A 22,974-nucleotide genomic window follows, 5' to 3' on the forward strand; every position below is an offset into this window, starting at 1 on the left:
TTTTTTGTGATATTAATTTCAACATGTCATATAAACCAAGCATTTGCACTGTCTCCTTGGGACGATGTTCTGCGGGCCACTCCCTAGAACACAAGCTTGACATGGCCAAGAAGTATGGTTTCCAAGCTATCGAACTATTTTTCGAAGACCTCGTGGATTTAACAAAATCGATGCCGGGAGGCAACAAGCCGAGTAATCAGCTTGCCGCTGCGGCTATGATCCGTCAACTGTGTGATGACCGCCAGCTCTCAATATTATGTCTACAGCCCTTTATGCACTATGAGGGCCTGGTAGATAGAGAAGCTCATCAGCAAAGATTGAAGGAGGCGAAACTTTGGGTGCATCTGGCACATATTCTTGGAACTGACTTGATCCTGCTGCCAAGTAGCTTCCTATCTTCTTCAGAAGTCTCGTCAGATATGGATATTATTGTTCAGGATATGATTGAGATTGCTGAAATTGGCCTTCAAGCCACCCCGAGCATCAGATACGCATATGAGGCTTTGTGTTGGGGCACACGAGTGGACACATGGGAGTCCAGCTGGAATGTTGTGCAAAGAGTCAACAGGCCTAATTTTGGCCTATGCCTCGACACTTTTAACATTGCCGGTCGAATCTATGCAGACCCATATCTGTCGTCTGGCCGAACGGAGAACTGCGATGAAGCGATTGAGGCCTCTCTGCATAATATGGCCGCCTACGTCAACCCGCAAAAGCTATTCCTCGTGCAGATGGCAGACGCAGAAAAGCTAGCCCAGCCACTTGATCGTAATCATCCGTTCTACAATAAAGAACAACCACCTCGTATGAGCTGGTCTCGGAATGCTAGGCTATTTTACGGAGAGACTCATCATGGCGGATATCTACCTATCAAGCGAATTTTGGACGTTATCGTCCGCGAAATCGGATATCAAGGCTGGCTGAGCTTTGAAGTATTTAATAGATTTTTGCTAGGTACTGATGATGGAGTGCCAGAAACGATGGCAAGCAGAGCGGCACAGTCATGGAGACGAATGAGGCGCGACCTGGGGCTTGATCGGTCAATCGAGGAACACAAGGCTCAAGCTCTATTGTGAACCCAATTTTTCATAGGTAGTAGTATGTCAGATGACACAGAGTTTACTTCTATTTTACAATTTTGATGCTCCCGTATTGACCTTCATATGCTTCGCCGCAAATTCGATTGCCGCTGTATATCCAAACACTCCTAACCCACAAATGACTGCCTGTGCTTTGTCGCTCAAGTAACTGTGCTTCCTCCATGGTTCTCGGGCATGTACATTTGAGACATGTAGTTCTATGAATGGAATTCCTACGCCAAGTAGGGCGTCTCGGATTGCCACGCTCGTGTGCGTAAAAGCTCCAGGGTTGATGATAATGCCGTCGATTTCTCCCCGCGCTGCCTGAATCCTATCTACAATGCCTCCTTCGTGGTTGGACTGAAAGGCTTCTATCTGTACAGATAGCTGATCTGCCTGCACTTTGGCTTGGTTGACGACATCGTTTAGTGTTGTTGAGCCATAGATTTGAGGTTCTCGAGTCCCAAGCAGATTGAGGTTGGGGCCGTTGATGAGAAGAATGCGCTGCGCCATGGTAGAAATGACTTTGCTGATGACTGAATCAAGATGTTGTTTATAGAGATGGATGATGAAAGCAATTGCCTACAAATAGGCAGTATACTTCATATCGCTATTTATTATATAGCAGTGTAAGTGAGGGGAGCGGCGCTTGACGGCCGAGGGTAAAGATTCATCCAGTTATGCGTGCTTAGCACAAATGGAGGCGCCAGGCCGAAACTTTCTTGTGTACAACAATTCACAACAATACTAAGAATTATCCACGTTGTCACTATACCGATGTATCGAAAATGCTTGAAAGTTTCGAAAAAAAAGCCATTCCGCCAGAAAAGGTCGCTGAACTATTAACCGCGAGCTAGGTAACGTAAGCTCGCCTAGGCAGTGACTTATAGGCGTCTCTGTAAATGTTCTATGTAGACTCCCAATATGCTTTCAAAATAGCCGCATCACAACACTTTAATGGATTTAGAAAAGAAACACAATGCCAATTTGCAAGAATACATAGAAACGCGTCTAAAAGATCAATAAGCTGTTGAAGCAACTGTTGGGATACAGAATCATGAGCTAAAGCGAACATTTGTTGAAAATGGGAATCCGATAGATATAGCGAAGAGCTTAGCAGAGACAAAGCTATGCGAATTGTAGAGCAGAAACGCATTGTTTTATTGCCCTCCAATAAACTGATACCGCAGGCAGCCAGCGTCTATGTACCCGCCCACACCGCCATTATTACCTGTTGCAAATTAGTCAGGTTCAGTTGATATAGTGATGAGAAACTTACATTCTGTATATGCTCTGGTAAACAAATCCAGACAACCAAAGCTGGATGTCCCCACTGGCATGGATACATCTTGCCTGTCAACTGTTGTCTTGCAGCTATCAACCCATGAAACAGAGTAGAAGTAATTCGTCCCGTCAGGATTGATATTATATGCTGAAGCCTCACTTTGAGAGTCCACAGAGGTAATACCATGCTTGGAAACTATAGCGTGGCATATTATGCCAGATAGCATTCTCTGATGCTCCGTATTGATAGGCGCATGGCCAGGCAAGTTGGTCTCATCCTCACATACGACCGGCCGTAGCTCAAGCGGTCTCTGTGAGCTATCAGTGGGAGTGGGAGAAAACGACCCTGTGGTTGCAAGAGGAGTTGACGTAAGAAAATGGGCTTTCGATGGAGTGGATACAGGTTTCGGTGCGACCTCTTTTTGGCTAGATGAAGTGCGTGGCGGAGTATGAGATATTTCTTTTGATGCAAATGAGGTTGATGTAGTAGTAGTTTTATGAGACATCTTTCTTGGTCTAGATGAGACTAATTCAGTCGTAGTAGTTTTGAAAGCGGCTTTGACTTCGAAATTATAGATGCCGCATCCAATGTCAAGAGAGCCTTTATTGCTGCTCTTATCCTTTATGCATTGTTCGCCAATCCTCTCAAAGTACTCGCTGCATGATCTATCGCATTTACCGTGGGAGCCACTCCAACTGGGCTGGAAAGTCCAATCGTTGCAGGCATTTCTTTTCATCAAGATTCTCCGGCTCACCATATCAGAGCGGGCCATCCGAGAGCCAGTTAGACTCTCAAGGCCCGTAAATGACTTTGTTAAACTTTTGTTCAAGTTTACTTCTACTTCTTTGCAAAGCGTAGGATAAATAGTGTTGAAACATGAAACAGAAATTTCTGGTGTATTTCCGGCACAGTTCGGTTGAGGATTTATACCATGAAGCGCTCTCTGGTCATCTTCAATTGAGATACCTTGTTTTTCGAAAAGGTCGTTAAAGTACTGTGTTGTGTCTTGATCAATATCATCTGGAAGTAAGAATACATCACCATCAAGCGGCTCATTAATCCAGATAATCGGGAGCGTGGTTGCTATGGTTGTCCTCGTAGTACTTTGCTCTCCGGAAACGCAGCCGCTGACAGGTGAACATTTTCAAAAATGGTACTATGCTATTATTAGCCCTACTTGAACTGGCACTTTTCTCTTCGGTAGTGAGTATTTACCTCTTAAATCCGGTACCACTGGTAATGAATGAAACGGTCTTGGTGCATTCAGGAGGCTCTGTTGTGGTGCAACGCCCGCTACTAGTAGACGACTTAATGTGGCTGGTGCGATGATCCTCGCTATGGCCATTGTCGTTACCGCCATGGTCGTCGTGGTTATGAGGATCTGGATTTAATTTCGGGGGAGGAGGCAGCCTCAAGTGTGGAAGACCAATGGGAATCCATCTCCAGCCTCCAGGGAAGATGATAATATCGTGTCCATGATCGTCAGTTGACGTGGTTGTTTTTCTGTTAGTGGTGTACTTAGGATCCTGAGTGGCTACATAGGTTGCCACGATGCCCTTGGAACCAGTCACTATAGTTTCTACTGGCGTACTTGTCGTCTTTGCCGCCGTAGAATGGGGGATGCCGGCAGACTGGCCTACAGTGGCCGTTGTCGTGCTGGTATGCGCTTTGGTGGGAGCTGGTAAAACTGGGCTTCCAGTAGATATCAAGCCGACCGGATGCTTTGTTGTCACGGAAGTGGTACTGTTTTGGAAACCCATTGAATGGGTGATAGTTTGATGTGTTAATGGAGTGGTCTCTTGTCCAATGGTACGCCCCAATGTAAAACTTGGACTGTTTCCTGAGGCTGTCTTGTCGATATTTTTGGTCGTAACAGAGCTCAGTTGCTCTTTGGGACTTGTGCCAGTGGTTGAAGGCTTTTGACTGATAGGCATTGTCGATTGTTGCTCAGAGGAGCTAGTCGTCCTTGAAATGATCTTTAGAGGACTTGAGATCGAAGTTTTTGTAATCGAGAAGCGGCCGGGCATATTAGAAGTAGCTCTACCTTTCAATGTAGATGGAAAACTTGTCGGTTGCTTTGTTGATTTTCTCGTGGCTATTGACGTTCGTAATGGTTGAGAAGTTCTAATGTGAGTAGTGAACTTCATCTTCACACTTGTGCTTCGGATGCGTGTAATACTTGTAGCCGTTTCCGTTTGCTTCGCAGAATGCTTCATCATCGTGGCTGTAGGCTTAGCCCTGCTGCTGTCACTAGCCACCTTTGGCTGGCTTGCGCGCGTTGTAGGCTTTTGTGTATGATCCACAGAGGATTTCGGGGACTGAAACGATGATATAGGCAGCTTTGAAACATTTGGACGAGAAGTTGTCTTCAAATGGGACTGGGAGACAACAGAGGTCTTCTCAGACTGCATAGAGCCTTTGCTGCTTGGGACTCCTTTCGAGTTAAGAAGCGACTGCGTAGCCAATGTAAGCGAACCGTGAATTATAGAAGGAGTCGCTTTGTGGCTAATAGATCTTGTAGAAATCTCTCTTGACGTCTTGTGTCCCCCAACAGCCTCCGTACTGTGAGTAGCAGTTATCGATATTCTCTTATCTTGGCTCTGGTGGACTGCGGATGCGTATGTGGATCTATGAGAACCGAAAAGATTTTCAACAGTCTCTAAAGAAGAAGATGGCAAAGAAGAAGATGAAAGAGCAGGTTTGATGGCTGAGCTCATGAGAGTTGGCGACATAGATTGGCCGTAGTAAGAGGGTGACGGTGTTGGCCGGTCATCTCTTACAAAGGTAGATGCCAAAGCCAAGCAAGAAGCAACAAGGAAACACAATTTCCTGATTGCAACCATTTTGACTTGAGCCTAGCACTATGGTCTTGGCTACAAGGCGGTCTGTGTAGAATATGACGATTTTGGTACTTTTGGGAGAGATGGCGAATTTAGAATTGGTGAGGCAGAGCAATATGCAACCTGAAAAGCCATACGATTGAGGATGTAAATATATTAAATATTTATATGGATGCTTCTAAAAGCAAACTAATGTTTCCTACAAGTAAGAAATTATCCTGCTTGACTATTTGCCAATTGTGTTTTTGGCTCTCGAGTATCGGCCGCAGTCTCCTGGAACTTTGCTAGTTGGCTGCCAAATTTACAATGTTTGCTTTTGAAACCGTCATTTGGTAGAGCTAGGTTCAAGCAAGTGGCGGATTCATTACCATAACCGGTGTCTCCGAAAGGTCGTATTCCTTCAATGACTTGGAAATAGAAGGCCAATGCTTACGGTAATAAGAGGAGCTCCACTAAGGCGGCATGTTGCATTGTTTGTTATTACTCCTCAACATTATATGAAGCAAATAGAAACGCATGTTATCGAGAACAGGCGTGAATAATGTAAATCTGACCAAAGGGATCAGGTGGAAATGTACACGTCGCCAGATTCATGTTTGTTAGGAGGTCAGAGCTCCCCCGGCTGTGCCATGATGGCGGTCTAATCTCTATTGCAGGAGAGATGTCCTACACTATGGTATCTACTACGAAGGTTGTAAAGACTATATAAACCGTGATATAACTGTTGTTTTTGATTAGATTCTGAAACTTTATCTGCCGATTTGTATACTTTGGCACTCTTACAGTTGTAGCTATAATTATCTGGGACCCTTATTTCACTGCCCTTGCAATGCTCGTCCTATCCATTCTCGTTGCCATTCTTCTTGTCTCCAACTGGTTGCTGACGAGGAGAATGATCCCCCTAATCTTGACATTTGGGATATCGATGATGAGTCTTGTGATTCGCACCAATCAACCCTATTGCGGAAGGCCTATAATGATGTCGGGAAAATGGCTATTGAAGCACTGAAAGACGTCCGATTTGTTCAGCAGCCTCGCCCCAGCCACGTTCAGGATCGGATTGAATGGGACCGCATTGCTAGAGCCTTTGAAAACATGTTTGGCTTCAAACCAGAAGAAAAAGGAATGGACCCAGAAGATGAATATTTTAAAAAGGTCTTGGGTACGCTATATATAACCTAACCCCGCCCCCCCTTTCTTGCCTTGCTGAGGAGGCAACTTATACGCGCCAAGAGTAACTTGTGCACTTTCCAGGTGTCTATGAACGGATGAACGAAGCTTTATATGGCAACGTCAAATATCCGCCGCGCGGTTTCTCGGGCCTCAACAACAAGCCGCTGTGGATGTGCGGCGAAAAACCATGGAAGTGGTATACCAAAGAAATGAACGATCCATCTACTACCCCGACGAAACCGCTATATTTGTCGAGGCCCAAAACATTCGAGGTAGCTACTGGAGCTTGGTATTACAAGCAGAGATTTATCATCAACGGTAAATCCGACGGGGTAGAAATCTGCCGTCCTGATATTTTTGCTACTACTCTAGCTCCATACGACTTCATCACATTCTGTGATTTTTTCTCTGATCACGTATTCATAACAGAATCGCCCGTAGATGGAAAAAATGGCGTTGTGAAAGGAGAAACTCATTTGGACGATTTCCAGGAATCTGGATCACGCATCATGTTTCATGAGCTCGTACATTGGTTTGGAGCTGAAATTGAGGAGGGTATGTCTGGCAAAAAGAGCGAAGTGATTCAACGTAAGTCACCCATTCCTTGATACAGGCTCTCTGCTTTGGAATCACCAGCTAATTTATTTGGCTCATGAAGTCCCGGATCGACAGGCCGTTGGCAAAAATGGAGATCTAGTCTGGGCGTACAAAGATGAAAAACAAAACAGGTATAGATACACCACTGCTTCTAAAAAGTAGTCAAAAATTGAGTATAAGGCGGTAAAGACTTGTAAGTTTTTGCCCCCTACAATGACATTTCTTTAAGAGATTTGAGACCACCATTTCATGCATTTGTTGAAAGAGTATACAGCTAATATAGTGGCAAAAACAGATGGGTATGACTGGTGCTCTAACTTGGCACGTAGCCACCCCGGCACTGAGTTTGATCAAAATTCAGGGCCCGCGATGGCTACTGACACCGCTGAAACGTATGCTTACTTTGCCATGATGGCGTAAGTCTCTACATTGCGAAGAAATTTATATGCCAATGACCGGAAAACTGACAGCCATGGTTGTGTAGGTACTTGGATAATTTTGATTGGTCCGGAGATGGGTTAGCCAAGAATATAGATGGTCATTAATGGGCTGTCAATAACTGTAGCTTCTATGACCATCTATCATTGATGAAATGTGCGTCTGTGTACATGTATTCAACTGTTGCCAACGCATCTAACTGTGCGAATCGCTTTGGTGGTCCTTTTCTGCCAATTGCCTCTCAAACTCAGCAAGCGAGACATCGTCCATGTATCCAAACTCTAGCCAGCTTTTAAACTTGCTTATAACTAGTCTTCCCTTTCCCTTCCGGTCACGGGCAATTTCTCCCTTGTGATAAGTCCATGATGAAACGGTGGCACCAACCTCCTCTAGCGGCTTGATCACTTTTCTTGCCACCAGTTGCTGCCATAAGAATTCTTGAAAGACAGGCGGTATCGCGCTATCAGGGATGTTGGGGTCTTGGAACTCGGCTCGCCTTGAGGGGCTGAACCATAGAAGGGAGAAGGCAAAGGTAGCACAATCGGCGTGCTCCTCGCCACTTGACTCTTCATTGCCATTTTCGTTCCTCACACGATAGAGTGCACCTATGCCCCAAAGAGATTTTTCAGAAAAGTATAGATCGTAAAAGTCCGTTCCAACGCCCAAAGCGTCCAAATAATTGCTGGTCTCTTCGCTTATCTTCACCATCGCTGCCTCGATCACATTAACTGGCCCGCGCACCATCATCATCTCTCTCATGTTTGCGTAACCCGACCGGCTTGTTGTGAATGAATGAGTGGACTGTCCTGGATGAGTGCAATAGAGGTTACACATCAAGCGGGGCTTTTTTGCAAGGAAGTTGTCGAGGGGCGAAAAGATGTGATGGATATTTCCCGACAAGAAGCTGGCCGATGGTTTTGCAGCATAGTCCCAGGAGATGAAAAGGGCGATGTTGAGTTCGTCGTCGATTGCCTGTCCCTTGGTGACAAAGGCTATATCAGGCTCTTGCTTGAGCTTATCCGTTGCAGTGAACCATTCCTCGGAAGCTTCTATTTTGTCCTTGTGAGCGGGCTGGAAGGACATGCGCACGATGCTGACAGTTTTGTGCGCCCGAGGATCTATTTCTTGCATTGTTGATAATGGAGAGTCGATAGCTGAGTCGAAGTGGGTTAGTGCTGAGCCAGACAGAGCAGACAAGAAACAAAAGAGAGGAAGCTTTGTAGTTGGTGTACTGTTGGATACCTAAATGATTGACAGGAAGAAATGATTGTCAGCCACCGACCGCCTTGATATGTACATGTAGTGTCACCTGAGCACTGCTAGTCTATTGTCTCTGGACCACGCTGTACCAACAACATGCGCGATTCGGGTCCAACAGCAGCCAATACGTCACAGGCACTGTGTCATTGGCTCTAGAAACAATTTTGCAGAGTTCCTCGTAGGTACTGAAATATATTCGCATCGAGGACATAAACCTCCTCAATCTGCTGAGACCAAATGAGCATAAAACTCAGCATCTAACACTATCGATGTGTCAAATTGCATACAACGACCAGCTACCAAGAAGCTATGTGCCAATTACGCTTCTCACCATTCTCACCAAAGAGGTAGAGGAACGCGCTAGAGAATATGCTTGTTTCGTATTAATGGAGTAAGTCGCAAAGACATAAAGCCAAGCTACAGAGGCAGTGACTAGCTGAAGACTTTGACGACGCACGGGGCAATGACAAGATTCATTCTAGGCAGCCAACCTGCGCGCTCCCGAATACAATGAAAATCATGGAATCCCAATTGGCTATTATACGAGATGTTAGAAAGCTCTGACTCCTATGCAACCTCTTGGAGGTGCAGTCAGCGGTCTACAAAAGCGGCTCCTCGGCAACACCGTGTTTGGCACAATTACATATTGCCTCTAAACTATGTCCGACGACGCAGGCAACTATTGAGAACAAGTTGGCTTATTCTACCCCGGGGCAGGCTCAGCTCTCAAGGGTATATACATTTAGGCAAAAGGGCGAGGGGGTGGCGAAGCTCGAGCAAACAGAGTCGCTTCCTTACATCTTGGTGTACCTTTTCTATTGACACATCAGGATATCATGTCATCATGATAAGATTCTAAACGTCAACACATTCTTAATACTTGGTGCATAATAGTTTTCTTTAAAGCTATGAATATTGAATAACGCATAATAGGCCGGAGTGCTCGAGTTATTCCTACTGCGTCGGGTTGGCCCTTCTGGAGATGTTCGGATCTACGGGCGTAGTTGCTACTGAAGATAAAGCAGCGATTTTACGAGTTGGGTTGCCATTAGCATAGATGGAGCAGTACTGCAAATATACATGCTTATTCCTTTGTCAATATGTTGGCCCATATGGTGTGGCGCAGATAACTTTCAGAAGAAAATGAATGAGCTTGCCCGCAAATCTTGCTTCTGGCACTAACTTACACTCTTTGGTTCTCAAGAGGATATACATTGCATGCTGAAGGAAAATAAAGCCATACTTTATGCTTTAAAACCTTTCTCTCTATTGCTAATAGAGCTGAGATAACGGAGATACTCAAAACAATTTCGAAACAAATATCAGAGAAATGGCCTTTTTTTCTCTCTGATCATCTGGTTGATTCAGCCCTAATTGCAATGAACAGTGACATCTAACTCATGCGTAGAATTCGTGTCCTCGCCTGCATTGACAATGCTTATCCAGATAACGAACTCGTTTGAGGGGCTAGTTTTCTCTCTCTTGACGCTGTTACTCGCGATCGTGACATGAATCTGTTATTTTACGATGTTTACTGTAAAGGAGAATGGCTTACTGATCCATTCTATGCCAAACGCATGGCCAGAAAACTAAAACTAACCTCTTTTGGTCGCGAGAAAGACGCAGCTTTTGAGCATGTTGGACGTATGAGTGCGCCGGTCGCCAAAAGCAACGATTTCAGACAGGTTGCATTGCTTGTGTAGCTAGCAGATGCATGAGTTGTATTGATCAGCGCATAGCTATACAGTAACAAAACACATGATACTTGTCTACAGCTAGGCTACTATTAATGTGCGCGTATGCAAAAGCACGCCAATAGTATTCTGCAGCAGAGGGCACTCTCGGAGCAGGGTGAGATCTAATGTTTGGAAAGCGGAATAGAAGAGCCTTGGTTTCAGATACCGCGAAATAGTAATAAAAAGCCTTTCTAGATGCAGACGTCGTTGTAGACTCAAGCAACAGCAAGACCTCGTAAGCAATTATGGAAATAGTCAGAAACATTATGGCAGAGATGTAATGCGACGTCTTGCTAAGAATTTTGACACAAAAGACAATTAGCTCAAAAGGCAAGGCCGAATATAACAACACTCGCAAAGCACGTGTAGTGCTTATACCTACCGTCAAAATACACGCGAAACTCATTACACAAGATATGCACCTACATCTCGGGCATGGCACTGGCGCAGGTAATTTCGATTAACGGGTTGGCGTCTTCAATTTTTTGAATCGAAAAGTAAGTGGTTTCAGGCGAGAGCAAACTCAGCTGAATTCTCATGCTGAAAATGACATGTTGAGCACCGCGAGCAGCAGCACTTGCGCCGCATATACAACAAGTAACGTGCCCAAATCGGAATGTCTTGGGTGGTCTCATCTGCACCATAATTGAGCCATGGATTTAGGCCGTCCCCCATCGATCAGAAGTCCCCACAGCTCATGTTGCCGTTCAATCCGTTGTACAATGATCGCCAGAATCAGCCCAATTCCTTCTAGAAAGTGCGGCCGCTAATGAGGAAATGGTTTGGATAGCATCTTGGTGGATAGCGAAAAAAACCAAGATAGGCATGGTTGAATAAACTGCTACTTTTAGTCGTATCGTATGGAGCACTCCGTACTGCAGGTAAAATAGCAGCAGGCGACTGATCTTGTACCCCGCCTGTGCCATGTCGAAAGCCAATCTAGCTCTTTGCTTCAGCTATTCCTAGTCATTCTTCTTGTTGTTAACGTCCTCTGGTATGGTAATTTATTAGTGGCAAAAATTGAGAGAGATTTGGATGCTATCAACAGAGCGATTCAGACGCTGAGAGAGAGCCAAAGTGAGAGAAATCCAAAGAAACCAGACGCCGTTGATAGCCAGTAGACGGACGATAAGAGCGGCTATTATATCCGCATGTGGGCAGTTTACCGGCGAGGCCACACTCGTTATCTGGAATCAAAGAGCTGCTAAAAGGACCTCGCACCTCACCCAACGATGCTATCACGCAACCGAACCAACCTGCTGCATTTGGATGCCAGGGGGCCCTTTTCAATATGCTCAATGGGTAATTGAGCAAGGGAAAAGCTGGGGTAAGCAGCTGCGTCGTCAAAACCTGCAAATCAGCGTTTGTCGCAACCATACCACTCGATTGCGCCAGATGTTCTGCGGTGCCGGTTTGCCGACTTGTTATGTCTGGATAAGAGTGAGAAGTGTGTGGGGGTTCTTCAGCGCGTGGTGCCTGTGATCCTTCTCTTGGACTAACGTTCGTAACGACCGAGTCGAAACAGAGGCGAGAATGCTGTTGGCTTCTTATCATTGCTCCTTTCTGTATCCAAATGATACGTCTCCATATGTAGACATAGGTATACATAGGTGCGTATAGGTATCAAAACGTAGTAGGATGATCCAGGTGGGTAAGCGACGGGACGATGCATGCTGCTTGTTTTAGCCCTCTTCCATCTCGATCTCACCTCCTCAGCCGCCAATACCACTCATGGCTTGCTTTCGGGCCTGCATGCGGCCTCGTGATAATCTCAAATCGTTCGGAGTATTGCATATGTTTATTTTAAATTTGTGAAGACCGCGATGCATGAATGTTGCCCACTGTGGAATAGAGACGTAAAGGAGGGCGAAGGCTGCGTGTGTTGCCCAAACCCAAGGACCTGTTAGTATCAGACATAACCAGCCAAATAAACATCTCCCAACCGTATCGAAATAAACCCGGCAATATTGCACTATTTGGGAACTTTTGTCTCAGGCGTGGTCTAGCTTCGGCGGATGATCCCCTGACTCGCCAATGTTATCCAACGCTGTAGGCGTATTGCCTTACGCTCGTAAAAGAGATGATGGAAACCGATCCCTAGGTTGCACATGTTATGTTCCACCCTGGAACATGCACTTAATTGCGGGTGGAACCAGGGTGGACGGCTCGCATCTGCTCGCGTATGGTTGTGCGGTAGCAGTATGTTGGTCTGCTCGGTGGTAGATAAGAATGGGCTGGATCGCCATCATCATTGCTCGCAAGTCGCGAGGTAAGGAACGCCTTCGACACAATCCGTTCTTGCTGAACTCTGTGTTGCTTTGGAAAGAGTCGTCTGGATCACAACGACCAAGATGAGTATGTAATGTCCCGGCGCTCTATGAATGTCTCGCATTTACTCAACACTCGACACAGATGCAGACCACGTTGCCGATGGTCCCACGCATGTGCATGGCACCGTGGAGATCCTCTCTGGCGCCGCCCCGATCGAAAGCGAAAACATTGGCACTGCTCTTGACAGACTTCATGACGACACAGAAAAGGCCCCTCTAGATGTTGACGGGAGAGAGCCAACGGAGGAAGAAAAGGCCACTCTTCGAAAGGTCGCTGGAACCATTCCATGGATTTCCTGGGTACTCTGCGTTGCCGAGGTTGCTGAGCGCGCGAGTTATTATGGTGCCAGTCAGGTATTCAACGACTTTATGCAGTTTCCTCTTCCTAAGGGTGGCAATGGAAGCGGTGCCGTTCCAAAGAGCAACCCTAATGGCCATGCGGGCGCATTGTAAGTATAACACGAGGTCCATAATCTTGTGGTCAGGACTTCAGGAGTAACCGTCGTCTTTACTCATCTAGGAACCAAGGACTTCAGTTTGCTTCGGCGTTTAGCACCCTGTTCACGTTTTTGGCCTATGTCTTCCCCATCCTGGGCGCCTATATCGCCGACACACGTCTCGGACGCTTGTAAGTAACCATCGAAAGGCGAAGAAATGCGGTTTCGAGCATAACAAAGGTGCTAATGTGCCGGTCAATATAGCAAGACAATCATCCTCGGCGTTGTCATCGGTGCTGTTGCCCATGTCATCATGATTGGCGGAGCTGCTCCGTCTCTTCTCAAGGCCGGCAAAGGCCTCGCACCCTTCATTGTCTCTTTCTTCACCCTGGCCATCGGTGCCGGTATCTTCAAGCCCAACGTCGCACCGATCGTTGCCGACCAATATAAAGACCAGCGACAGCTTATCAAGACGCTCAAATCAGGAGAAAAGGTCATTGTTGATCCGGAAACGACGATCCAGAGAGTGTTCTTAATCTTCTACGCCGCGGTAAACGTCGGTGCCTTTTTCGCCATTGCGACCACGTATACTGAGAAATATGTTGGCTTCTGGTTGTCTTTCCTGCTGCCGGGTATTGTCTATTTCCTGCTGCCCTTCCTCTTGCTGAGCATCTATAAGAAGATCATCAATAAGAAGCCTCAAGGATCTGAGATAGTCAACTTTTTCAAGATTATTTGGGCCAGTCTCAGATATAATAAGTTTCAGGTTTGGAAGAAGGATTTTTGGTCAGCAGCCACTCCAACCAAGCTGTCAGAGCGAGGGGTTCAGGTAGGATGGACGGACCGAGCTGTGTTGGACGTGCAGCGCACCATGGAAGCCTGTGTCATCTTCCTCTATTTCCCCGTCTATAATATCAACGACGGAGGTGTTGGTGCTGTTCAGTCGAACCAAGGCGCATCCATGACGAACAATGGAGCACCGACCGATTTGCTTGGCAACTTCAATCCTCTCGTCATTATCGCTGTCGCGCCGGTCCTTTCTCACGGCTTGTATCCTCTCTTGGCCAGGTATGGTATCAAATTTGGCCCCATCCGCCGCATGACGTTTGGCTTCATGCTCGCAGCCATCTCCGGTGCTATTGGTGCCATTGTCCAGTGGAGAGTGTATGAGACGAGCCCCTGCGGCTACCAGGCCAGCACATGCGACGACGTGTCTTCCATCAACATCTGGTGGCAGATTCCCAATGTTGCTCTCGGTGCCATTTCCGAGCTTTTCTGTAACGTCACAGCATACGAGTTGGCGTACTCGCGCTCGCCGCCTCATCTTAAGTCTGTCGTCTTTGCTCTCTTCTTATTCACCACCGCCCTGTCGAGCGCTCTCGGCGAGATTCTGATCCCGGCTATTGCCGACCCGCATTTGATTGTAAGTTGACGCGACGATGTTGAACATGTGCCGTAATGGAATGCTAACTGCTCTGGTTGATATAGTGGGTTTGGGGTGGTCCAGCCATTGCGCTCTTCGTCCAAACAATCGTCTTCTGGATCAGACATCATAAACTCGATGATGATGTCTATATGCTGGAGCAGGACACACCAACACACTCGCAAGCTCGGTTAAGTCACTCGGACACAGTGGAGGAGAATGTAGTAAGAGATGTAGAGAAGGCATGAAGAACTTGCAGCTATTGGGAATGATAAGCAACCAGAGTTCTGTGGTGTATCAAGGCTGGCAAGTTTTGATCAGCAGTGGTGTTGTTTCATAAGTCTTTGAGTTCAGAGTAGATCAAAAGGCGAAGACAGCAGGTCCAAGTTAGTGAGCGAAAGTAAGTCTTTGAAGGAAGGCTTTACAAGAATAAAAATATTAGATACCCACCACTTCAAGAACTTATGCGGCTGGCCGTAGAGCCACTCCGGTGACAAGCCTGACTCCGAAGCCGACTCGGTATCGGGTTCGGCTTCGGGTCGCCCCGAAAGGGGAAATTCAAAATGTGAGTCGCCGTATAAATCGTATTTCAATGATTTGATCCTGATGCAGCTGGTGCTTGAACTATTACAGCTAGACTAGAAGGCTGCTACCATACCTAGCGCCACTTTTGGGGACGCGTTGTAACGCGGATGACTTCGTGCTGTTGGCGATGAGTCACAGTACTGTTAGCTTTGACACTGGTCGGATTTCAGGATCACCAGGGCTTAATTTCTCCCTTCTTGAATTAGGCAATAATACTAAAAGAAGCATGTTCACAGCTGAAGTTCTCGTTCTCGCTACAGTACAACACAGTAACTATGATTAAGGTTATTATTCTAGTAGCCATACCAATACCAATACTCGGGCACTTGCTGCGCCATCGATCTAATAATCTTATGGAGTAGACGAGACACAAGGAGCAACCAATGATTTTCTCACTATTCATGTCCATCTTCTCAATGTAGAAACTCTTACTGGAGCTTGGATTTGCTGTCGGACTTCGGCCTAGGCGAGAGGCGAGGCTCCGTCTGCAGATCTAAGCTCGGGGATTTGACCACTCCGTCAATCATTGTTTTACATGCGCTCAACAGCTTTATTCATCTTTCTCTCTTATGAGATGGAGATAATTCCTCCGCGTAAGCTACTATGGCTTCAAGCATTCAGGCTGCCAACTTCAATGTTTATCTTTCTGCCAACTTAACCTAGCGCTGTTTCTACGTCTAGGTAGTTATTCTTCTGCCTGCTTCTCAGAATTAGTAATTCGCATGGTATACATCTGCGATATTAGCTTCAGGCTTTTTGGCTCAACGCTAATTCTTCTCAGTAGAACGTTTGGTCGATCGTTTCTCGATTTCCTGTATATTGGGGTTGGCGGAAATTGTGTAGAGTGACCATTTGACAGTCACGAAAGTCTACCTGTCAAAGGTTCACTAAATTAGGCGTAAGTGGGTCAGCGGGTGAGGCGATATACTTCAGCTCAGACTTACATGGTTGATGAAACCGCTGCCGTATTTCCTCTTTAAACTGCCTCTGCCCGAGCTAAAATTTGATTACCTTAGAAAGAGTGTCGCAAAGGATTTATATTTCTCTAGTCACAGGATGTCTTATTGCAGACGAATTCCCACTATCGTCTAACACCTTATAAGTTGCTGTAGCTTCATACGCTGCTCTCACACTACCTTGTACATCAGGGCGATATCATAATGGATCGATAAATTGGCAGTTTTCAGGAAGAATTACGCGATCATAATTACTTGAAGCCTGATTTAGGCAGTAACATTCTGATATAGCTAGCATTCCTTGATCTTCCTTTGATCCATCAGCGGAGAGATATACTAACGTCGATTTGGTGACGAATACTTCAGGCAGCGATATTCGCGCCACACATAAAAGACAAGGAATCATTTATCCAGGCTCAGCACTCTTTAGAACGTCATAAGGCAAGAAAATAATTCAAAACATAATATTCTTATATCATTCAATATCCCGTACCCGTTCATCATGACTCGAGCTACCTTTGCCGACAGCGCTGAAACATATCAAGCTACCCTCAGGAGCCTCTTTTCTGGGAAGCCTGAGGAAACCGAAACTGATTTGGCGAAAATCTTCACCCCCTCGTTTCAATTTGACGCCGTAGACGAACATCACGACTTTAATGGCTTTGTAGCGCATATGCGTCGCTTGCGCGAAATGAAGCTTGTTGTCGAGCTCACGACTGTGCAATTTCTGCGTGATGGAAACCAGCTTGCAGAGCGGCACGCATCGAAGACGACGTTACAGAATGGAACCGGGCTGCCTGCCGAGACTTTCATGTTTGCGGAGATTGCGGAAGATGGGAGGATTGAGTGGATCAAGGAAGTGGTTGTGAGATCGAAGAATTGACTGGTGCTGGCTTAAGAAGTAATTTGAGAGGGGGGTATTATTGCTTCGTTCGCATAACTGATATGTGCACCATAATTGAAGCGATATTTCAGCGAATATGGCCCCATTAAATATTCAGTGAAAATCCATCCATCGAAACACTGACCATGGCATCAAACTGAGCCCATCCAGTCATCTCGGCGAGAGAGTCGGTAGGTGTCACGTATATATCGCCAATGCCACCCATATCCGTCATACCGGCTCCGAGGTCCGTCACGCCCATTGTACCATCTGCAGTGGTTTCATATGCGTCAGTGCCGTTCGTGTTATTTGGTAACGAGGCGATTTGTTTCTGTGTTGGCGACCGTGCATAGTTTCGGCCTTGCTTTGTTTGCCTTAGGGCTTCGAGGCGCAGCTCTTCCAACACTAGACAGTATCTCGCGACTAAAGATCCGTCTTCTGCGAGATTGGAGAGCTGGTCTTGGCAACGAGTCGCAGCCGAGAGGTAGCCACTGTATATGTCCTCGGGCTCATTGCTTTTCTGGATCGTGTAAACATACAGTATGACCGCAGCTGAAAAGGCGAAATATGATGTGAACTATATGGATGGATTAGCATTGCTTTTTGACAGTGCGAGTTTTTCGCGACCTACCCAATATGCTCGGAACAGCTGTCCTCCTTGGTACATATCATTAACCGTTCTCGTGATATTCGTAGCCGCCTGCAGGCATTCGTTGACACTTTGCTCGATGCGAGATTCGAATTCGCGATCGTCACGCCTTGGCCTGCTACCATTCTGCAGATTTGCAAAGTTTCGCAGTAAAAAGGGTCGATGAGTGAGGATCATAGTATGCCAGTATGCCAGATTGAGGACATTCTTCTGACGCTGGAAGATGGGTATCAGAGGCATATGGGTCACAGGGTCAAGAAAATGAGCGACGTTTTCTCGCCATTCAACAAGTTCCTTGGTATGTATGGTGGCAAATGCGTGTTTCTCATCACGCGATGTTGCGTGAATGGAGTAGACGTTGCGAAGAATCATGCTCAGAATTCGAGACATCCTATAGCAATAGTTAGTCTTGCAGATTTCGACGACCCTGAGTTCAATAAAGGGGGATTTAGTACTTGGCATAGGCCACCGGCCCCAACATTACTGATTGTCCGAGGGTGCTGTCTTGGTTGACATGATCGGCATAAATCTGGTGATCATCCACACAAGATGGAAGCTCTTGGTCGATGTCATCGTCATGAAACGTGCGTGGCCTTCCCAGTGCCATGCTGAGGTAGTTGTCTAAAGCATACGCACTCCAAAATGTCCTTCTCCGGCATTCTACCTCTATGCGGTCGATACGATCAGCATGACGCTTCCGGTGTAAGCCAATAGCATATGCAAGTCGCGCAGCGGTTCCAAAGAGATTCCAGCAATGGTTGATTCGTGACTCGGATAACAGCCAGAGGCATTGCAGTAGTCGAGCCTGGATGCTCTCTAGACGGATAGCTCCTTTCTCGCTCGATAGAAGCTGGTGTGCCGCAAGGAAATACCGGACACTGATAAAAGTTAGCAACCATACAAGATGTCAGTCCGGTATCAGTTTACAAAATAGCCATACCTCACATCGGCATCATCAGATGTTGGTCTCTGGCTCATATGCGCTTGAGCAAGGGCAAATACCATGAACAAGACAGCTTTCCGGATGGACGCATCTTCTCTATTGTGCATCTTCCCCTTGGTCTCATACAATTCCTCAAGCCACATCTCTATGGTCTGCTGGTGAAGAAATCTGTCGACAGGCACAGCAAAATCGAAATACCTCTGAACAAGGCGCGTTGTTTCGCTCCTGGACAACATCATATAGAGCGTTGGATCAAAGTACGGCGCCTCATTCTGCAAAGAGTCAAGATACGGCAGCGGCACGTCGCCAAACGTGAAGATGGAAGATCCTTGCGGAAACGACACAAATTGGTCTAGCCTCTTTTGAATCCTCAGCAGAAACGAGACTCCGGAGGATGGGCCGACGTAGTGGCCCTCAAGATCGGTCTGCACAGGCTCAGGAGAGGCCCGAGATAACGGCTCAGTCCCGGGCTGTGTGGGGTCTCCGAGGGCTGGATAAGGCTCCGGAGGCTCGTCATTGAGGCGCTGATGTCGGCTGGAGGTAACAGGACTTTGTTGGTTAGCAGCATGCCAGCGCGCTGAGTCTGATGTCTGGCGCTCATGCCGGCTGCTGAGTTGTGATGCCTGTGATGGCGGAGAGGCGCGACTGCTTCTACGAGGCACCACCGCGCCGTGTCTACCCCGGGTGTATGCGGCATCATACGTGCAGTTTGTATTGGCCTCAATGCACAGCCGACAGGGCTGCAATCCAGTACAGCGAATCTTCCTCCTGTATGGCGATGCAAAGCAGTTTGTTAGCGGATGTGTGTTGAGACACGCAAAAGGGGGCATAAAGTGAGCCTCACTTCTTGCACCTGTCGCAGGCGCGCGTCACCCGCATCCGCTTCGAGTCTCTGAGGTCTCTGCTCGTCTGCCGCGAAGGCGTTGACGGTTGTGCGCCTGGATCGGCAACGGATATCGCGTACCCGTCCATGTTAATTATGTGCAGCTTCGATATCCGAGCAGGATTGACTTCCGGGGCATGGACTCGGAGACGGACGGCTAATGCATTTGACACTGCTGCCGGGAGATTGAGCGCGCCGGGAATATGGTCAGAAGCTGCTCTTTCAAAGACACTGTGTAAGTTTATACAAAATGCACCTGGCAAATCACCTCGTAAATCGAACGTTTTTTTAGTTACAAAACAAATGCGAGAATGGACACGAGCCTAGCCATAAACAATAGGTTCGTTGGCCTCTAGCGTGCAACTATGTGTCTACAACGCTCCATAAGTTGCGGTTTTCCTGGCAACCTCGCGCCAACTAAGGCATAGACAGGCCCTGTAAACTCGAAGAGGCCAATGATGTTAAACCGGCGGCATTGGTTCCCCGCGCTTTGGCAGGGCATGAGCCCCTAAAATAAAGCTGGGATGGGGGGTGGGACCTTTGCCTCGGCGGTTTTATGGGCTCTTTCCGTATCACTGGATTCGCGAAGATGGGCCGCCAGAGGTGAAGATGAACCGTGTTTCTAGGTACTATCTAGCTACTCTTTGATGCGGCAGAAATACTTCAAAAGAGAAAATGCCTATCAAGAAGTCCTAATTAATGTAGGAAGCATATTTCTTCTTACCATATAGCAAGTATACTTATATGAAGAATAGCCCTGACAGCTTGACAACTCAACGTCGCAAGGTGGTGCCTGTGATAACCTGATGCGACGCTTACCTATGTTACATGGGTTGCAAGGCGATTCAAGGACGCACGATCGGAATAGAATATTGAGTCAATAGTATTATGGTACTACGTAATGCTAGGTACGGAGAATATGTAAGAAATAAGTACAATCTCACTCCTAGGAGTAAGAGGTACAGTTCAGTTGAGGGGTCGGTAAGTCAATCGGAACTGCCAAGCCCTGCTCTATGCCTTGCAGTATCTTCGTATGTTAACTTGCTTTCGAACCAGAGGACTCGTGTCTCAGAAATCTCCACGACTTAGTCGAATGCTTTATTATAATCGCAGATGATTGGCAAGATGCAAATAAACATGTCTCATTAGATTTAGAACTACCAAGTTATTTAGAGTGCTGGATCCCGCGGTATCCTTGATTACCTACCCTTCCAGGCAAGGAACGGCATTAGGTATAAGCGACGAAAAGTACATACATGCAGACTAAGCACTTCAAACACCAAACCGAACATCCGCGACTTTCTGGCGCCCGTAAGTTCCATGGAAATAATACTCAAAACTGTCAATGCGTCTTCTCCACTTCGAAGCCTAGTCGAGCTGACGTTATCTAGTCATCCTTGTCTTTGTAAACAGTAGATTGAAATGTCTATGCCAACACATCCTCATTGAAAGCGTCAATTCTGTAGTTGGCAAACTTCCGGGCCGAAACTCTCCTAGCGAATAGGATGTCGAGCTCTTCATAAGTGCGGCCCTTGGACTCAGGGAGACGGAAATAGGCCCATACGGTCATGAGAAAAGCGGTTCCGCCCCAAATGAACCCGGTGTAGCCTTTGAGGTTCCATTCGCTTGGGTTCATAAAGTAAGGCTGCAGAACGCCTGCAACGACGGCAGTGACAGCGTAAGAGTTTCGGGCAAGGCAGATTGTCTTTTGGCGCAAACGAGTTGACCCGAGTTCGGCGGGGAGAGCCCATCCCAATTGGCCGACAGAAAGTTGGAAGATGAGAGTCCAGATAAGCGTAAGGACTGCCTGTGTCATAGCCACAGGCTTCTCGTTGGTATGGACGTTCAAGCCGCCAATTATGATGAGGATGGCGCACATGCCTCCCATTCCTACCCAGTATGTGGTTCGGTAGCCAAAGTTGGGCATGATGAAGAACCAACACACAAGGGTTCCAAATAGGGCCATGCCAGTACCGCCAACATTGAGGTGGTAAGTTTGCGTAGAGGTCAACCCAATTTGCTGGAAGAAATAGGTAGAGTTGTACGCAAAGCAAATGCCACAAAGAACCTGGCCAACCATGCACATGCAGGAGATTTCAGTCCGACGCAACTCGAATCCCTTGAAGCAGTCCCAGTATGAAGTTCCGACAGAGAGTTGTTCCTCAAGGTTGTTGGTATAGATAATCAGGTTAAGCGACTCTTGTAGTTCTTCTTCACTATCGTTGGGACGCAGTCTCTTCAGTGATTTCTTTGCTTCATCGATATTTCCTGCTCGAACAAGATGCCACGGAGTCTCAGGGGCAAAGAAAAGAATAGGGCCCAAGACAACTGGCCAGAACCATTGGATGGCAAAAGGGATTCTATATGACCATTGTGTTGTGTTGTTCACCAATCCTGCTAAAACACCGGACGCAATCAACTGTCCAATGATGAAGCACATGTTCGTCCAGCTCGTGAGGTAGGTTCGTAGCGCCATAGGCAACACTTCGGACGCATAGGCGGGGGCTGTTGTCGCGAAGATACCCCAGGGGAAACCGCAAAGGAACTCGCCAACGAGCAGAACCTTATTGTTGGGAGCGAAGAATACAATAAAGATGAAGCAGGTGAGGCAAAAGAGCGCGCCAGTGATGACTCGCAGATGCCCGAACCGGTGGACGAGGTAGCCATTGAGAAGGGTTCCAAAGAAGGATCCCACCCCAGAGGCGTTGCCAAGGCCAGCTTGCCATGGCGCTGACAGCTGATAGTTGCCGGATATCTCGTTGAATTTGCCATATCGCTTCGCAAATTCCGGATAGGCGTAGAAGTTGCTGAGTAAACTAGTATCATAGCCTTCCATGATAACGCACATCGAGATAAGAAGACACCAAAGAACAGCTCTGGGGTATCGTCGGACGGCTTGAAACGGTGACAGCTCGTGCTCGGCCTCGGCAGCTAGCCGCGCGTTATCTGCGATCTCGTTGATCGTAGCCTTTTCCCCAGTCCCGACGGGGAGGCTCTCCTCGTGGAGAGTGGACACACCGGTCTTCTCCATGTTGAAGATCGACAGGAGAGTGTGGAGGACTGATGAGTTGATACGAATGTGAAGATACCAAAGAAGAATAAGAAGAGTTGACGGCCGTTTAAGACGTCCAAGATGGCCTCTTTATGTCTACTCTGTAGCGTTTCGCCTCGCCCTGTGACGATCGACTGTCACAATGCTGGAGATGTCCAAGCCGGGAGAATTTATAGATTACCTCGCCCGCATGACCACCACCATGAAAAACCTTCTATGCCCTGTCTCCAAAGGCCTTGGCCCTGTTTGACCCCTTGCTAAGCAACATGGTGAGATCCAGACTCCCCATACCCCACAATCGGCTAACCCCCACAATAGCGAGCCTTTTGCGGATCAGCGATCCGTCCAAACAGCTTTTGAGACTAAAAACACTCTCGTGCCTCCTCGACAAGTCGCTTGCCAACTCCCGAGCATTTCTCCTTCGT

General features: G+C 47.1%; 9 protein-coding genes across 9 annotated transcripts; 3 read left to right on the plus strand and 6 right to left on the minus strand.

Annotated features, from left to right (window-relative positions):
* Positions 1-23: 23 nt before the first annotated feature.
* Positions 24-1,076, plus strand: TGAM01_v206303 (4-hydroxyphenylpyruvate dioxygenase; the record flags this gene model as incomplete). The annotated part of the gene is made up of 1 exon (XM_018807032.1): positions 24-1,076. One exon carries the CDS (start codon positions 24-26, stop codon positions 1,074-1,076), a length of 1,053 nt encoding a protein of 350 aa, XP_018659733.1.
* A 54-nt stretch (positions 1,077-1,130) lies between these two features.
* Positions 1,131-1,592, minus strand: TGAM01_v206304 (catabolic 3-dehydroquinase; the record flags this gene model as incomplete). The annotated part of the gene is made up of 1 exon (XM_018807033.1): positions 1,131-1,592. The coding sequence occupies one exon, from the start codon at positions 1,590-1,592 to the stop codon at positions 1,131-1,133; it is 462 nt and encodes a 153-aa protein (XP_018659734.1).
* A 647-nt stretch (positions 1,593-2,239) lies between these two features.
* TGAM01_v206305 (hypothetical protein) lies at positions 2,240-2,869 on the minus strand (the record flags this gene model as incomplete). Its single annotated transcript, XM_024549842.1, has 2 exons — positions 2,240-2,310; positions 2,359-2,869. 2 exons carry the CDS (start codon positions 2,867-2,869, stop codon positions 2,240-2,242), a joined length of 582 nt encoding a protein of 193 aa, XP_024405406.1.
* Positions 2,870-3,575: 706 nt separating this feature from the next.
* Positions 3,576-4,298, minus strand: TGAM01_v206306 (hypothetical protein; the record flags this gene model as incomplete). The annotated part of the gene is made up of 1 exon (XM_018807034.1): positions 3,576-4,298. One exon carries the CDS (start codon positions 4,296-4,298, stop codon positions 3,576-3,578), a length of 723 nt encoding a protein of 240 aa, XP_018659735.1.
* A 3,309-nt stretch (positions 4,299-7,607) lies between these two features.
* Positions 7,608-8,543, minus strand: TGAM01_v206307 (hypothetical protein; the record flags this gene model as incomplete). Its single annotated transcript, XM_018807035.1, has 1 exon — positions 7,608-8,543. One exon carries the CDS (start codon positions 8,541-8,543, stop codon positions 7,608-7,610), a length of 936 nt encoding a protein of 311 aa, XP_018659736.1.
* A 4,216-nt stretch (positions 8,544-12,759) lies between these two features.
* On the plus strand, positions 12,760-14,846 carry TGAM01_v206308 (hypothetical protein; the record flags this gene model as incomplete). Its single annotated transcript, XM_018807036.1, has 5 exons — positions 12,760-12,763; positions 12,821-13,187; positions 13,259-13,366; positions 13,440-14,598; positions 14,664-14,846. 5 exons carry the CDS (start codon positions 12,760-12,762, stop codon positions 14,844-14,846), a joined length of 1,821 nt encoding a protein of 606 aa, XP_018659737.1.
* Positions 14,847-16,641: 1,795 nt separating this feature from the next.
* TGAM01_v206310 (hypothetical protein) lies at positions 16,642-17,022 on the plus strand (the record flags this gene model as incomplete). The annotated part of the gene is made up of 1 exon (XM_018807037.1): positions 16,642-17,022. The coding sequence occupies one exon, from the start codon at positions 16,642-16,644 to the stop codon at positions 17,020-17,022; it is 381 nt and encodes a 126-aa protein (XP_018659738.1).
* A 106-nt stretch (positions 17,023-17,128) lies between these two features.
* TGAM01_v206309 (hypothetical protein) lies at positions 17,129-19,586 on the minus strand (the record flags this gene model as incomplete). Its single annotated transcript, XM_024549843.1, has 5 exons — positions 17,129-17,599; positions 17,654-18,062; positions 18,127-18,549; positions 18,612-19,382; positions 19,459-19,586. The coding sequence occupies 5 exons, from the start codon at positions 19,584-19,586 to the stop codon at positions 17,129-17,131; spliced, it is 2,202 nt and encodes a 733-aa protein (XP_024405407.1).
* A 1,337-nt stretch (positions 19,587-20,923) lies between these two features.
* On the minus strand, positions 20,924-22,528 carry TGAM01_v206311 (hypothetical protein; the record flags this gene model as incomplete). The annotated part of the gene is made up of 1 exon (XM_018807039.1): positions 20,924-22,528. One exon carries the CDS (start codon positions 22,526-22,528, stop codon positions 20,924-20,926), a length of 1,605 nt encoding a protein of 534 aa, XP_018659740.1.
* Between the last annotated feature and the right edge of the window lie 446 nt (positions 22,529-22,974).

The sequence above is a fragment of the Trichoderma gamsii genome, assembly GCF_001481775.2.
Source record: "Trichoderma gamsii strain T6085 chromosome Unknown Scaffold_21.2, whole genome shotgun sequence".
Classification (NCBI taxonomy): domain Eukaryota; kingdom Fungi; phylum Ascomycota; class Sordariomycetes; order Hypocreales; family Hypocreaceae; genus Trichoderma; species Trichoderma gamsii.